General features: G+C 49.6%; 1 protein-coding gene across 2 annotated transcripts in view; it reads left to right on the top strand.

Annotated features, from left to right (window-relative positions):
* Kcnh1 (potassium voltage-gated channel subfamily H member 1) overlaps nucleotides 1-15,053 on the top strand; it is a 304,488-nt gene extending 289,435 nt beyond the window's left edge. For both annotated transcript variants that reach the window (XM_028760606.1, XM_028760615.1), the window contains exon 11: nucleotides 14,196-15,053. In XM_028760606.1, the coding sequence (XP_028616439.1) occupies nucleotides 14,196-15,053 (858 nt within the window). The remainder of the gene's footprint in view (nucleotides 1-14,195) is intronic.
* Nucleotides 15,054-15,457: the final 404 nt, after the last annotated feature.

A 15,457-nucleotide genomic window follows, 5' to 3' on the forward strand; every position in this document is an offset into this window, starting at 1 on the left:
GTGTGTGTGTGTGTGTGAAAGAGAGAGAGAGAGAGACAATGAGTGTATGTGAGTGTGTGAGTGTGTGGAGAGAGTATAGTGTATACATGAATATGTGAGTGAGTGTGAGTATGTGTATGTGTGTGTGTGTGAGAGAGAATGAGTGCGTGTGCCTGAGTGTGAGAGTGTATGTGAGTGTGTGTGAGAGTGTGACAATAGTATGAGTGTATATGTGCTTGTGAATGTGTGAGTGAGTACATGTGAGTGTATGTGTGTGGAGAGTGTGTATATGTGTGTACATGTGAGAGTGTGTGAGTATATGAGTGTGCATGAGTGTGTCCATGAGTGTGAGAGAGTGTGTGGAGATAAGAGTATGAGGTGTGTGTGAGTGTGAGAGTGTGTGAATAAATGTAAGTGCGAGTATTAGAGTGTGTGTGAATGAATATGAGTGAGTGTATGAATGTGTGAGAGAGTGTGTGTGTGGAGAAAGAGTATGAGTGTGTACGTGTGTGCATGTGAGTGTATGTGTGTATGTGTGTGCATGTATGTATGAGTGTGTGTATTAATGGGTTTATGTTACAATAGTAACAGTAGCTGTCTCACAGTGGAGAGACAACCCATTAGCTGTTCAGTCCACAAGGCTGTGTGTCTGGGCAATCCCTATCTAGCACTAAAACCTGGGGGGTTCCCGAGAGCTGTTGGTCCTTAATCCGTGATGGAAGCCTGGAAGCACTACCATCAGGAAGGAATCATCCACAGACCTACAGAGAAAATCAACTCAATCCCTCAGCAAGACCATAGGCCAAGGGTGCTAAAGGCACTTCCTCCTGCCATGTGCTTTCTATCTGGGCTGCTACAGAGGCTGGCACATGCATGTGCATGTGCATGTGCATGTGCACGCGTGCGCACATACACACACACACACACACATGGCCCTTCCCACATCAGCCAATGCAATCAAGACAGTTCGTAGTGAGGCTTCCAAATCACATGATTCTAATTTGTGACAAATTGGCATTACAACCATCTAGATCTACAACCCACATAACCCTCTCTCCTTCCCAGCAACCCCTTCCTCCATAGGTGTTAGGTCGATACACCAAAGCTTCTAGAACCTTCCAAAACAGCGCCACCAGCTGGAGATGAAAGGGTGAACCGCATAAGCCTATAGGAGCATTTCAAGTTTACAGCATATGCCACGGGTCTTGTAGCTAAACTAGTATTAGCTGAAAGTAAAGATACAGCGCTTTTGCTGGGAACTGTATGTGGGAGCCGGGCACTGGATGCCCAGCCGGGTCTCCTTCAACAACATCTCTGATTCCTACGTTTTTGGTTGTGTGGCATGGTGCAGCCTGGTACAGCCAGTCAGTCTGAGGGCTCTGATCCCCTCATGCAACTACCCCTGGTCCTTTAACCAGGCTATAAGGCTGTCCTTCCATCGAGTCAGTGACACACAAGAGCCAGCTTCTCAGTGTCAGGAAGGCAAGATTTTAAGGTCAGTGTGACAGAGCACGGACACAGGGTCAGTGACCATTGGTGGGCACTATGTCTTCCGAACCTCATCCATTCATTGGCCATCCGGCAGAGGACACTGGTCTCTCCACAGTGAGTATAAGAATGGCACAGAAATACACACTTTGGAGACAGAAGACAAGCCTGAAATGGAAAAGCAGAGCGTGTGGGTGGAGACCCGCCCGCAGACTATATGGGTCTGTGATACAGGGAGTGAGGAGGTGATGATGGCAGAAAGGAAAGCAAGCCTGTCCTCACAGAAGGTGCACAGTCCTTGTTTCCCTGGAGAGATGCAGAGAGGAAGCTGCAGCCGCCCATGACCCCTCCGAGATGGATGCAGACAGAGCCCAACCCCCAGGCTTGAGTGTTAGAGTGTGACCAGCCTGTCACCCTGTCAGCTCCAGCACCGTAATACCCTGCCTCAGGTGCTCTGCAGCCTGTTGCATTCACATGGACAGAATGCTTCAAGCAGCAGCTGGAGACTAGATCAGTGCTGTCACCATCCCCCGATCTGGCTCCAGCACGACCTCTTGAGAGGAGGAGAAGCCAGGGCTTGTCTCTCTGACGTGTTAGCATCCCTCATCCTTTTCTGCTGCTTCTTGTGCTCAGTTTTCTTCCCACTGAGGCTTTTCTACAAGTCAGTCCCCTGGCTCCCCTTCATCTCACTACAGTATCACTCATTGGACTGTCTTTTGGGGTCCCTGCCCCTCTCAGGTACCCTGTACTGTTGGAACTTGGCCTGAATTCTATATCCTAGATCCCTTTTGCCCCCACACCCCTGGGGATTTCTCAGAGGCCCAGCTTGGGTAGTCTATGGATAGAGCTTGCCTTTATGGGGCTGGTTTCTGAGGCCCATCATCCCCTAACAGCATCACATTTGTAGAGTAGGGCACCTATGAGACCCAAGAGCCAGTCTGTCCTGATCCTTATCCAATGGGCACCTCTGCGTCCACGCCAGTGTCCAAGGCTAATCCCTGAGTGGATACTCCAGCCTTCTTGTCTGCAGTGGATTCAGAACTGTAGCCATTGGTACATTTAGAGACCAGAGGTGGAGTCTTCAGGCTGAACCCACGTGCTATGGACCCAAGAGGATAGCACAACACGTGGAAATAAACACAGATCAAGAGAGGCGGAAGGAACCTGTCCACATGACGAGCACCCCAAGATTCTAATGTCACATCAGCTGCTTCTTGAAACCTCAAGTGCCACTTACCCAGATGCTCCAGTGAGTATTTCTGTTGCGAGTATAGCTTGCCTGATATGAGGGAAACAGAAGAGATCTTTGGAGTGGTTGCATTTGGCAGACTGTGTGGCCAGACACTTTCAGGGAGGGTTTGGTCCTTAATCCTGATCATCAGCCTGACAGGAGGGCACCCAGTTCCCACCAGGGTAGCAAACAGCAGCAGTGTGGCACTCAGCCTTTGTCTGCCTCCAGGTCTATGTGAACATGTGTTTGGGGAGACCTGTTGTTGTTCTTGCTACCTGTTCTGGGGAGTCTGTCTTTGAAAACAAATGCACCTGTGTATTCCAAGACGAGAGAGATCGGTGAGGTTTTCTCAAGTCTCCGCCCCAGTCACAGTGCCTCTTTGAGCATAAGCTCAGAAGCCCTTGTGGATGCACAGTGCAGAGCCTGGCATGAGCTCAAAGCTTAGGCACAAGTCCCTGCCTATGCCCTGTCCTGCCTGGGTTTCCCCGTGCTTACTTACCTGAACATACAGCAATATACCTGCTACTCCAGTTCTTATGGAGAAGGTGAGGATTGGGTGCCTCCACTCAGCAACCTGGGACTCTCCCTTGGGTGGCTTTAAGGACGCACTTCATATATGAACAACTAAAGCTTAGAAAGAACAAACAACTCCCTCGAGGTCTACAGCCAGCATAGCAGGGCAAGAACCTGCACTGGGCTCCTGCCAGCATCTCTATGGGCTCTTAGGTGCTTAAGGTTCAACACTGAGGCCAGAGACCCCAGACCCAAGCTTTAGATGAGGCCACCCAAAAGATGATCACAAGGAAAGGTGTAAATGAAACCTGTGCTCTGGTTTCTGGTGAGGGTCACCTACAGTGCCACCACTGAGTGTTTTAAACAACAGAACCAATTCTGTCTCCCGGCTTTGCAAGCAACAAGTCCAACACCACTGCTGTTCCCTTTCTGGAGTCTGGGAGATCTACTCCAGGCCTCTCAGAGCTTCTGTTTATAGTGGTCCATCCTTCACTCCAGTGTCTACCTTTGTCCCCACAGCCTTTCCCTCTGGGTCCCTTACCAGGAAATCTATCAAAGGACTTAGAGCCTACTCTAATGCAGAACTGGATAATTTCAAGCTCCTTAACTTACATCTGAAAAAAAATCCAAACACAGTCATATCCCGAGGTTCCAAGTGGACATGTGTTTTTGAAGCCACAATGCATGATTACTCCGGAGAGCATAAAGCATAAGAGTGACACATGTCACCTCCGTTGAAGAGTTCCAGGCCTGTGGCTCCTGCATGATGGTGCCATCTCCTCCCTGAGTGCCAATCCCAAAGCACATCCATGGCTGACTGTCACTGATGGGGAAGGTTTCAATTTTGTCTGGGGCTAACCCAGTGACCCAGGAGAGCATCATCAGCACAGAACATCAAGGGCATGCTCTCTGTCTGTCCTAGCCTTGGCTACCTTATGTCCCAGAAGACAGAGCATCTAGTGTATCTGTGGTCTGACAATGGAAGATCTCCAGGGTTCATCTTCCTCAGAAACCAGGTGTGCAACCATGAAGGGATGTTACCACTCTTCTCAGAGTGTCAGGCAAGGCTGCTTGCTCAAGTCTCTGCAGATCCAGAAGCAGAGAGAGGGGGAGTCTGGCCCTCACCTGGCTTTCTCCTTATCCCCACCCCCCACCTTTCTTTTTCCAACCCAGGAGATGGCACTGCCCACAGTCAGAATTTATCTCCTGCTCAGTTAATCCTCACCCTCACAGACACTCCCAAAGGTGTGCCTTTCTAGTGCCCTCGGATAGCACCACACTGGAGGACAGGGCTTCTGTAAAGGAAGGAATCCACATATCTTAAGAGAACCTTTTTCTTTTCCCGAATTCTGGTATTCCTAAGCAGAGAAGCCTAGGATGTCCGCTGAGCTTTTCGTGACCTTGGGAATGACCTTCTCCAGACTCCATTCCATCACTCAAACGCAAGGACAGTGATCCTTCTCTGCTGTCAGGGTGGCAAGACAGGCCACCTGTCACACTCCACACAGTTCCAGGACCTGAGTGTTGTCCGTCAGAATAGACTCTCCCCGGGACTGCTGTCAGAGGCATTGTTCTGCTTTAGATGACGTGTGGGATCTTAACAAGTGCTGTCCCCTGTATAGGACACCCTCACCCAAATCCCTCACCTTTTATCCTATTGCCAGCTCAGCCTTCTAGACTCATCTCCAGGGTCACCCCCATAAAGATAAGTGATTGCTAATGCATTTATTGAGCAATGTCTTAGTTAGGGTTTTACCGCTGTGAACAGATACCGTGACCAAAGCAACTCTTATAAGGACGACATTTAATTGGGGCTTACAGGTTCCGAGGTTCAGTCCATTATCATCAACGTGGGAGCATGGCAGCATCCAGGCAAGCACAGTGCAGGAGCTGAGAGTTCTACATCTTCATCTGAAGGCTGCTAGCAGAATACTGACTTCCAGGCAGGTAGGGTGAGGGTCTTAAAGCCCACACCCACAGTGACACACCCACTCCTACAAGGTCACACCTCCTAATAGTGCCACTCCCTGCACTGAGCATATTCAAACCCTCACAAGCAAGTATCCCACTCAGTCCCAGTGATATCCCTAGAAGACGTATTATTCACTATGACAGATAAGGAAACTGAGACTTGGGGACCATGGTCACCCCTGAATGATAGAGCGTTACTCACACAGCTGTCATCACTGATGCTGACTTCATGAGCCTCCCTTCCCCCAGCTCGCTCAATGTTTTATCTGTGAGTGCATCATCTGACTTTTTGCATCCTGGCATCCTTGGAGGGCAAGGCCCTGCTTTATCCTCCCTGGCTCCAGGTCCTGAGACTACAGTCTGAGCTCTGAGAGCATTGGCTGACCTGGTCTGCCTCAGTCTCTCTGGTACCTCCTCTGGGGCTCAGAGCATCCAAAGTTCTTTGCAATAAAACATTCCTGAGGCTGTTGGGGAGGGCATAGCATTTGATTCTGTAATGAGTTAAAGAAGTGACTTTTTCAAAATTAGAGTCCTCCAACTGTTTCCTATCAGCCTGTCTATAGTTTGTTTGTCCATATTTTAAGTTCTTAAATGGTCCAGTTTGTAAGTCTTCATAGTTTATGCTCTGTTATAAAACCAGGCAGGGTTACGGATGGAGGGCTTGTGGTGAGGGAAATCATGAAGAGAGCTACGTCACTCAGGCCTGTTAGCTGTGGGAATGGGTGAGGCCTAGTCCCCCAACCCCCCACTTCCCCACTCCATGGCTCAGTATACCCTGAACCAGCACCAGACTGGCCCTGGCCCTGAGGAGAGAGGAGTCTTGGCTTTCTGCTGCAACAGAGCTGCCCTGTGTTGGGAAAAGCCATTTACATAATGAAGATAGGCTGTGTGGAAGGAACCTCTGCAGGGAGGGAGCACTCTCTGTGAGAGAGCTGCCTCAAGAGGATGCCCTGTGAGAGGAGCCCTCTGTGCAGGGGCTCCACAGACAGGAAGTAGTCACTATGTTCTCCTGAGCCCTGGGTGGTCCACTTCAGAGAGCAAGCTGGCTTTTCAAAGTTTAGGGAAAAATTATTGAAAACTGATTGCAAGGGATGTCCAGCTTGTTCAGTCATCCTTGAGGGTGACCAGGGGCTGGGACATTCATTGGAACACACACACACGCACACCATGAAAGTCCCAGGTGGCACACGGCAAGTTTTGGGAGCATTGCAGGCAGAGAGGTGCACAGTGTCCTGGGGAAGGGCTGTGGCCACTCACACACAAGACATCAGAATGTTAGATACCTCAGCAGGCATCAGTCCTGGCCTCTCAGATGCTGTTTCCGAGAGCTTGGTACATGGGTTGCTCTTACCTGTCACAGGTCACTCTAATTTTGTACACACACTATTGCAGGTGCTTCTGAGGTACAGCCTTGTTTAAGAACCATCCAGCCCACCCCACTGAGGGCAGAACTTGTCCAAGGTCACATAGAGTCAGGGATACACCAACCTGTGCTCTGTTTCTCTCTGAGAATTTCATACTGGGGACATGCATCCATGGTTCGCCATGGTTTCCTGTGACTATACCACAGCTCATGCCCGCTTGCTCTCTCTTTCTGTGGTAGAACACCGACCAAAGGGATCTTGGTGAGGGAAGGGTTTGTTTGGCTTAGACTTCCATGTCACAGATCATCACTGAGGAAAGCTGAGGCCAGGACTTAAGCAGGGCAGGAACCTGAAGGCTGGAACTGAAGCAGAAACCACGAAGGAGTGCTTGCTGCTTATGGGCTTGCTCCTCCTGGCTTGCCTAGTTTGCTTTCTTATGCTTCTGAGGCCCACGTGCCTAGGGTTAACTCTGTCCACAGTGGGCTGGGCCCACTCTTTTAAGCATTAACCAAGAAAATGGCTTGCCTGCAGGCCAATCTTATAGGGGCATTTCCCAACCTCTCTTCACAGATACTAGCTTGGGTCGAGTTGTAAGCACACAGCCTACTTGTGGAAGGCACTGAGAAATGACTGGGTTTTACCCATCATTCCATAGCCAGCTGTTCCTACGCTGCTGACCCTCATCCTCGTGGTGTCAAGTCTCCAGGAGTCCACTGCTCTCCAGGGCTTGAGTTTCCTCTCTTTGTATGGCTGGGACCCTCTCGTACAGTGACCTTGAGGGGTCTCCTGCTCTCTTTGGCTTGGTCTTTGCTGTCACTTCAGTGGGTGTCAGATCAATGAGCGGCTAGATCCTTCTCACATGTATGTGTGTGTACATATATACAGATAATTGATATGTGTACATGTTCATGTATGAGTACATGTTTGGGTTAACATGCATGTGTGCATTCGTGTGTGCATATGCCTACAGGCATCTCCACCTTATTTTTCTTAAAATAAAAGTCTTTTACTGAACTCAGAGTTTGCCAGTTTTCTAGACTGACACTGAGCCCCAGGGATCCTCTTGGCTCTCCTTCCAAGCAGAGGGTTTACAGCCAGGCACCATTATATTCAGTCTTTTTATGTGGGTGCTGGGGATTGAACCTGGATCCTCTTATTCATGTGAAAGCACTTTATTGATTTCTCCATCTCTCTAGCCTTGTGGACCCTCCTTTGAGGCAATCAGAAGAAGTGGTCGATTTGTCCTGACTCACCTCAGACCACAAGAGGTTGATTTGTTTTCAGATAAAGTTAAAAATAGTTGCTCACAAAGCCTTGCCGCTTAAGGAACTGTGTGTCACTAAGTTCAGCTCAGTAATCACTTATTAACAAACTCCCGTGCTCAGGCGGTGATTCAGTGCAGTCTTAGAGGGATGCAGATGTGTACGAATTTTATATAGTGGCCACCCCTGCTCTGAGGACTTCCTGTTTCCCAAAACGTTAGTAAGACTTGGGAGGTACAGCATTCATCCTGGGCCTCCTGGGCCTCCTGGGCCTAGCCTATCAGGAAAGAGAAAACATGTTCTCATGAACTAGAAGGACTCTGGGTGGACCCAGGAAGGATTTGGACATGTCCATCACTGCCAGCAGAAGGGTGGCCAGTCTCCATAAGTAGGTTCATTCCAGTGAATGGTTATGGATCTCTACATAGTCCCAAGCACCTCTCTCTTAGGACAGTCTCTAAGTTTATTTCTTGGGAAGGAAAGAACACAGGGCACACCCTAGAGTCCTGCTTTTAACTGCCCCTGTGATATCAAGCAGGGCCAGCAATTCAGCTGCCTCAGGTGTCACATGCCAGTGGTGATTCTCCAGTGCATACCTCACAGGCAACACTGTCTGTCAGTTGCTTTTCTCTTTCTGTGAGAAAACATCACAACCAAAGGAGACTTTTGGAGAAAGTCTATTTTGGCTCACAGTTTCAGAGAGATAAAGACTTCACTGAGGCAGCGAATGGCAGCTGGTGGCAAACAAGGAGGGCAGAGCAGAAAGCTGGGAGTTCAGATCATCAGGTGCAAGCACAAGTCACAGAGAATTCAGAAGGATGCCCTAGTCATAGACTCCCTCCAGCAAGGCTGCACCCCTAAAGTCTTCTCCCCAAACAGTGCCATCAAATGAGGAACACAGGACATGTCCCATAGCCACTGGAGCTTATGGGGGGACACTTAAACCACCATTCTTAAATATGTGGCCTGAACTATAACATACTATAGCTTAGTATGTAAGCTGTAACACACTCACATAGGAAAAATGATTAAAACCACTGACTGCCTTTAGAGGGGAAGCTGGAAGTTATTTAGTAGTTTCCAAAGTAATTTCTAGGGCTATGGAAACTTTCCTTGAATTCCTATAATGAAGCCCACAGAGAGAAACTTGTCGTTGAGTTGATGGGACCTGGGGAGTCAGCAGAGGAGACAGGTTCAGGGTTGCCTGCTGAGCGTGTGGCCTCTGATCATCAAATTCCCTAGGCATTCTCTGCCCATGGAAAATTCAAGAACAGTTGTCCTCATTGCAAAAAATAAAATATGTGTTAGTCCTTCTAAATACTCCCCATTCTACACCCCAGGGTCCCGGAAGAGTCTGTAAACCAGTCAGATGGAGATGACAGAGTCCGGGGGTTGGGGAGGGGGCTCTGAAATGACAAGGGATAACAACGGAAGTCCCTCAGGAGTTTATACACTACACTTCACCTCAGGAACCCATATGCTGCACACAGAATGAATCCACCTGCCATGTCCTCTTTCCTCACTGGATCACACACATCAGAAGTAGATTTTGGGAGACATGTGGGTAACATCCTATACGGAGCATGCGCGTCAGCACGGAGCATGCGCATCAGCACGGAGCATTCGCTTCAACACTGGGGATGGTCCTGACTCAGGCACTGCCACGTTTATTGACTTAGCAATTATTTTTTGAGTGCTGTAGATACTGGGTGTGGTGATAAAGATGGGAAACATGAGTGTGCGTGCCTTCATAGAGCTTCTGTCTGAAGAATGTGACCAGCTAAGAGAGGGTTTCTCACCGTGGGTTGCAGATAGAAACACACGTGTGGCTGCCTGCTGCGAGGCACCGTCGGGGTGGGTTTGCCCACATTGGGTGGAGAAGAGTTCAGGGAAGGTTGGAGGAAATGACTGCTCAGTTCAGTCTTGGAGATCACAGTGAAGGCAAGCTGAAGGCCAGGGGGAAGTGTGCTAGGGTTGGGGAGGAGAGCTGAGCTAGGACCATATCACACAAGCCACATTAGCTGAGTCTTGGAGTTTGGATCAATGCAGACCCCACCCTTCAGAGAGCAATGCATCTGCAGGGAAAACCCCCCTCATCCTCAATTCCAAGGCTTAACAATAGCGAGGCACCATGCAGCCTGGGACAGGAAACTATACAAATACAGAGGACACCCCACCCCATAGACTGAGGGAATTCTGGGAAACACTCATTAGAAAGAGGATTTGGGGAAATGGATTAAGAAATTCCTAATAAGAGGTGGGTGGTGGCTCTGTAGGAAAGAGTACCGACTACTGTTCCACAGGACCCAGGCTCTACTTTCAGTACCTGTTTGGTGGCTCACACCCATCTTTAAGTCCAGTTCCAGAGGATCTACCTCTTCTGAACTTCTGGCCACTGCATGCACGTGGTACACAGGTATACTTGCAGGCAAAACACCCATACACACAAAATAAATAAATCTAGATAAGAGAAATTCTAAGAAGAATACAGTTTTCCTCATAGACATGCATAAGGTACATTTGCATGCTCAGGTTCCAAAAAAGTCCTGCAGTAAAGCACAGATTGAAACTGCACCCCCGCCGGGGGCCGGGGGGCGGCCCCCATCCCAGATAGCTGCACCCTCCCATCCCATGAATAGCACTTTAAAAGTTGCATAGAACACTGGGAGGGCTGGGTAGCCATGCTTTCTACCAGAGCCTTACCTCTATAGGAGGTATTTTGAATTACAGGGCTGGAGGTCTTGGCCACCATTGCTGAGGCGCGTTCCTACCTTAGGGAACTGTGAGCGTCTCTGGGCAGATGGAGGAGTGCTGTGCCTGGTAACCTAGGCCTCACTGTTACCAGTCGCACTCAGCTATCCACGTCTACTCTATCTAAAATGCTCGTCAAAATGCAGGGCCATGGTTGCTGCTGGCACAGATCCCACTAATGACTTCAAAGCAGCAGCTGAAATGGAAACGTGCCCTCAGCTGCACATCAGCAGAGCGGCCAGCACCCATCAGCCCGAAGGACCTCCTTAGCCTCGTCCCTGGGGTGGAGGAGCAGTGCTACTGTCCAAGGGCTGCACTCTGGTTCCCCTGCCTGTTAGTGGGGATGGGGCATGCAAATGAACAGCCACTGGCCTTTATATAGGGACACTGTGGAAGAGGCCAGGAGGTTTCCAAACAGGAAGTATGGACTTGAAGACCCAGATCCCAAGGAGAGACTCAGGTTGGAGTGCTGGGGTAACTCAGACCATCTTTTCATTATGTTATCTGGGTCAGTCCTAGACTCTGAGCCCCAGAACCTGTTAACTGAAGAGCACAACATGGCCACCCTTCCTGCAAACACTTACTATGGATTCTATTAAGCCTTGAAAGGCCTATTTGAACACTGATGTGCAACTTCTCAGGGTGAGTTTTGAGATGCCGTCCTGATGTCAGCAGAACTCCCCTCCACTGTCCTAGCACAGCTCATCTGAACATCAGTGGCCGCCCTGGACTTTTTTCACAGGGTAGCAGCATATTCTGAGCCAACCCTCTCCTGTTACAATACCATGACCTCTGTGATATCATCTTTCCAGGTCAGAGAAGTTCTCCCTCTGGCTTATTAATCAGTTCACCATTGTCATTCATTTATTCTACAGATAAGAACTGAGAGCATCCTAGGCACTCCTGAGAGCTAATCGTAGACAAAATGGACAAGCTCTGTTCTCTTAGGTCAGGTGATAAGAAAGAAATTGAAAGTCAAAGACGATGTCACCTGTAGAGTCCTGCTCTAAGCCCTTAGGGCTTTCACTGGGGAGAGAGACAGATCCAAACAGTTAGCTTGTTCAGGAAAAACAAGAAACCTACTCAGTTTAGCTCACCTGGAAAAGGCCACGGAGTGGGGAGGCACATTAGGATTGATACACTATAGACATTTAGGACAGTAGTTAACTACAATGGCACCATTTCTCATCTGTATCCTCTTGATCCAGCCACTGTCTTTGTTCTCTTCAGAAGACGAGTGTCTTAGTCAAGGTTTCTATTCCTGCACAAACATCATAACCAAGAAGCAAGTTGGAGAAAAAAGGATTTATTCAGCTTACACTTCCACATTGCTGTTCATCACCAAAGGAAGTCAGGACAGGAGCTCACACAGGGCAGGAAGCAGGAGCTGTTACAGCGGCTATGAAGGAGTGCTACTTGCTGGCTTGCTTCTCCTGTCTTGCTCAACTTGCTTTCTTATAGAACCCAGGACTACCAGCCCAGGGATGGCCCCACCCACAATGGGCCAGGCCCTACTCCCTTATCACTAATTGAGAAAATGCCTTACAGCTGGATCTCATGGAGGCGTTTCCTCAAGGGAGGCTTCTTTCTCTGTGATAACTCTAACTTGTATCAAGTTGACACACAAAACCAGCCAGCAGAAGGTGTCTCCATGTCTAAGAAAGATGTGTGCAAGACTGAGAGTAAGGCACAGGGCTGGGTGAACACAAAACAGGAGCTGCAAGGTGAGAGGATTGGTTGAGCTCAGGGGGATGAGGCAGGATCTCTGCAGGAGGTCAGCTTGCTCTAGGCCTCAGACTCATGAACTTGACAAAAACCTGTACAGAGGCAGAACGTTGAAGGACCACCATCCATCCCGTCTAGAGCACTGGGAGAAGGTGATGGTCACTCTCCTGTCTCCGTCCCTCTGTCCTTGGATGTCTATAGCTGGATTTCCCTGGTCCCATAGAATGGACAGGATTCTTTTGAGTACCTGTCCTGTACACAGGTCTAGGCAGCTCATGAGGCAGGGCTGAGGACAAAGGGACTGGCATGACAGCTAGTGAAGGTGACGACAAGCTTGAGAATAAATCAAAGGGCTACCCAGTGCAGATCAGAAAGCCACCACTGGGGAGCGCTGCAGGCTGAATGCAAGTAGCCCAATGGTGTGACACCCACCTACCTGCCATTGACCTTGAAGTGAAGCCAAGTGACAGATGCTTTAACCAAGAAGTCATGGCAGGGGCAGCAGCCAGGAACATGGAGTGCTGTGGTCACCGGTGCCAGGCCCTTTCTGTTTATTAGGGTTCTCCGTGTTGAGTCTGGCAAACTGTTCTTGTTGGTCACATGTGAAGAGTGCTGTTATCAGAAAATGCTGGACCAGAGCCCTTGGAGGAGGCAAGGCAGGCTGTTTAATGTACTCCTGGGTCCTTGAAGGAACAGAGACAACAGAATTGAATGCTGTCACAGTTACCTCAGTTTGACAAGTACCTGTCTCCTACTTCAGTGAAGATGTCAAGACCTGGAAGTAAGACACCCGTCTGATGGCACATGGCAAGGGCTTATTAGCTCTGGGACTTAAACCACTTTGTCTGACCCCAAAGGTCATGCTCTTGTCATGCCACCACATGCTTTACCAAGACCTGTGACACCTCCTAGGACAGATTTATAGCTGATCTAGGTCTCCTGCACAGGGCACAGGTGCTCCAGATGAAAATACGGTGAAGATGCTTTTCTGCACCTCACGTCAGCACTCAGAGGACGAAAACAGGGTCAGAGTCCTCAGGGCTCAGCTGCTAGCCCAATAGGACACGGGCCACTATGTGTGGTAGAGTTTGTCTTTAGGGGCTGACAGTGAAGTGGTATCATCTTCAGTGACATGGTGGCTATCCAACAGATCTGGGGTTCAATGGCTAAGGCACGAGATCCATATAGACAACTTACCATATTGTGTGATGTTCAAATACTCTGGCTCTTACTTTCATCACTTCCAAATTGGGATGCTGAGTGTCCCAGTGGCCTCCCAATAAGGAATACACAAGATAACACAAAAATGCCTGTGAATTGCAGGCACCAACTGAGATTGAGTGTTATGGTTATATGACAAGCATGGGTTCAAAGTGGGGACTTTACCTTAGGTTAACCAAAAGACACTAGCTTGTAATTGTGCCATAGCTGCCCATGAGATCTGTGGCTAGTACTGCAGTAGCCCCAGTGAGGCTATACGTTAACTGTTTTAACTGCAGTGTGGTTTAGACTAAAGATGGTCGAACTTTTGTGATCAGAATCCCTGGGGCTTTTTATCTTAGTGACTCAAGGGCTTTCTCTCCAAAGAGGTCTGAACTAGGGAAGGAAAGTGATTTTCTAACTTACTAGGTGTCCCCCAGAGGGATGCACTTTGGCAGTCAGCCTCCTGAATGAAGGTGGGCTTTGTTCCTTCTGAGCAGGGTAGCAGCAAGAGCCGATGCTCTGATGCTGGAGAACCAGGTCAGGAGAGGGAAGGTGATGTCAGTCAGGAAGAACGGCCTGGAGGGCTTGCAAGGTTTTGAGTGTGTTGTGGACTGCAGCCCTTGGTGGGTGGTGCTTGACAACACTGATGGGGCGAGCTGACATCTGGAGCTCCTTCCAGCTAACACACGGTGTCCTCTCTCCGTCCAGATTGTGTTCCGGAAGATCAGCGATGTGAAACAAGAAGAAGAGGAGAGGATGAAACGGAAGAACGAGGCCCCCCTTATCCTGCCTCCTGACCATCCAGTCAGGAGACTCTTCCAAAGGTTCCGCCAGCAGAAAGAAGCCAGGCTGGCAGCCGAGAGAGGGGGCCGGGACCTGGATGACCTGGATGTAGAGAAGGGCAATGCCCTCACAGATCATACCTCAGCCAATCACAGCCTGGTGAAGGCCAGTGTGGTCACGGTGCGTGAGAGCCCCGCCACGCCTGTGTCCTTCCAGGCAGCCTCCACCTCCACAGTGTCAGACCATGCCAAGCTGCATGCACCTGGATCTGAGTGCCTGGGTCCCAAAGCAGTTAGCGGCGACCCTGCCAAGCGCAAAGGCTGGGCCCGCTTCAAAGATGCCTGTGGGAAGGGTGAGGATTGGAACAAGGTGTCCAAGGCGGAGTCCATGGAGACGCTGCCTGAGAGGACAAAGGCACCGGGCGAGGTGACACTGAAGAAGACAGACTCTTGTGACAGCGGAATCACCAAGAGTGACCTGCGCTTGGACAATGTGGGCGAGGCCAGGAGCCCCCAGGACCGGAGCCCCATCTTGGCTGAGGTCAAGCATTCTTTTTACCCCATCCCCGAGCAGACGCTGCAGGCCACAGTGCTGGAGGTGAAGCATGAGCTGAAGGAGGACATCAAGGCCTTGAATGCCAAAATGACCTCCATTGAGAAGCAGCTGTCTGAGATACTCAGGATACTAACGTCCAGAGGGGCCTCCCAGTCTCCTCAGGAGACGTGTGAGATCTCCAGGCCCCAGTCCCCAGAGTCAGACAGAGACATTTTTGGAGCCAGCTGAGAGGATATTTCAAAACAAACAAACGAACAAACACACACAAAAAAAATCAAAGACAAAAGCCTGCCCACCCACCGCCCCCGACACTCCCCACCACACCAAACACATGACCAACAACTTTCAAACTGGGCTTTTTCTGACAGGAAGTCAAAGTCAGACCAAGTGGCTTAGGTGTGCCTGCGTGGTCTCTGGAAAATATGAGGGAACATGGCCAGGTACCCCACCCTGCAAGATGGCAGCTGCATCAGAATAGCCGCTGCCAGTTGTTGAAGAAGAGGCATGCTATCCATCTAAAGAGCATTTCCTCTAACATGTTTTACCGATGCAATATTTGTAAAGGGTTAAAACTACCAGGAAAGGGCAGCAGCCATGTAGAGACTGGTGGGAAAGCCCCGAGAACCTCTCAG

The sequence above is a fragment of the Grammomys surdaster genome, unplaced genomic scaffold (assembly GCF_004785775.1).
Source record: "Grammomys surdaster isolate TR1022 unplaced genomic scaffold, NIH_TR_1.0 130, whole genome shotgun sequence".
Lineage (NCBI taxonomy): Eukaryota > Metazoa > Chordata > Mammalia > Rodentia > Muridae > Grammomys > Grammomys surdaster.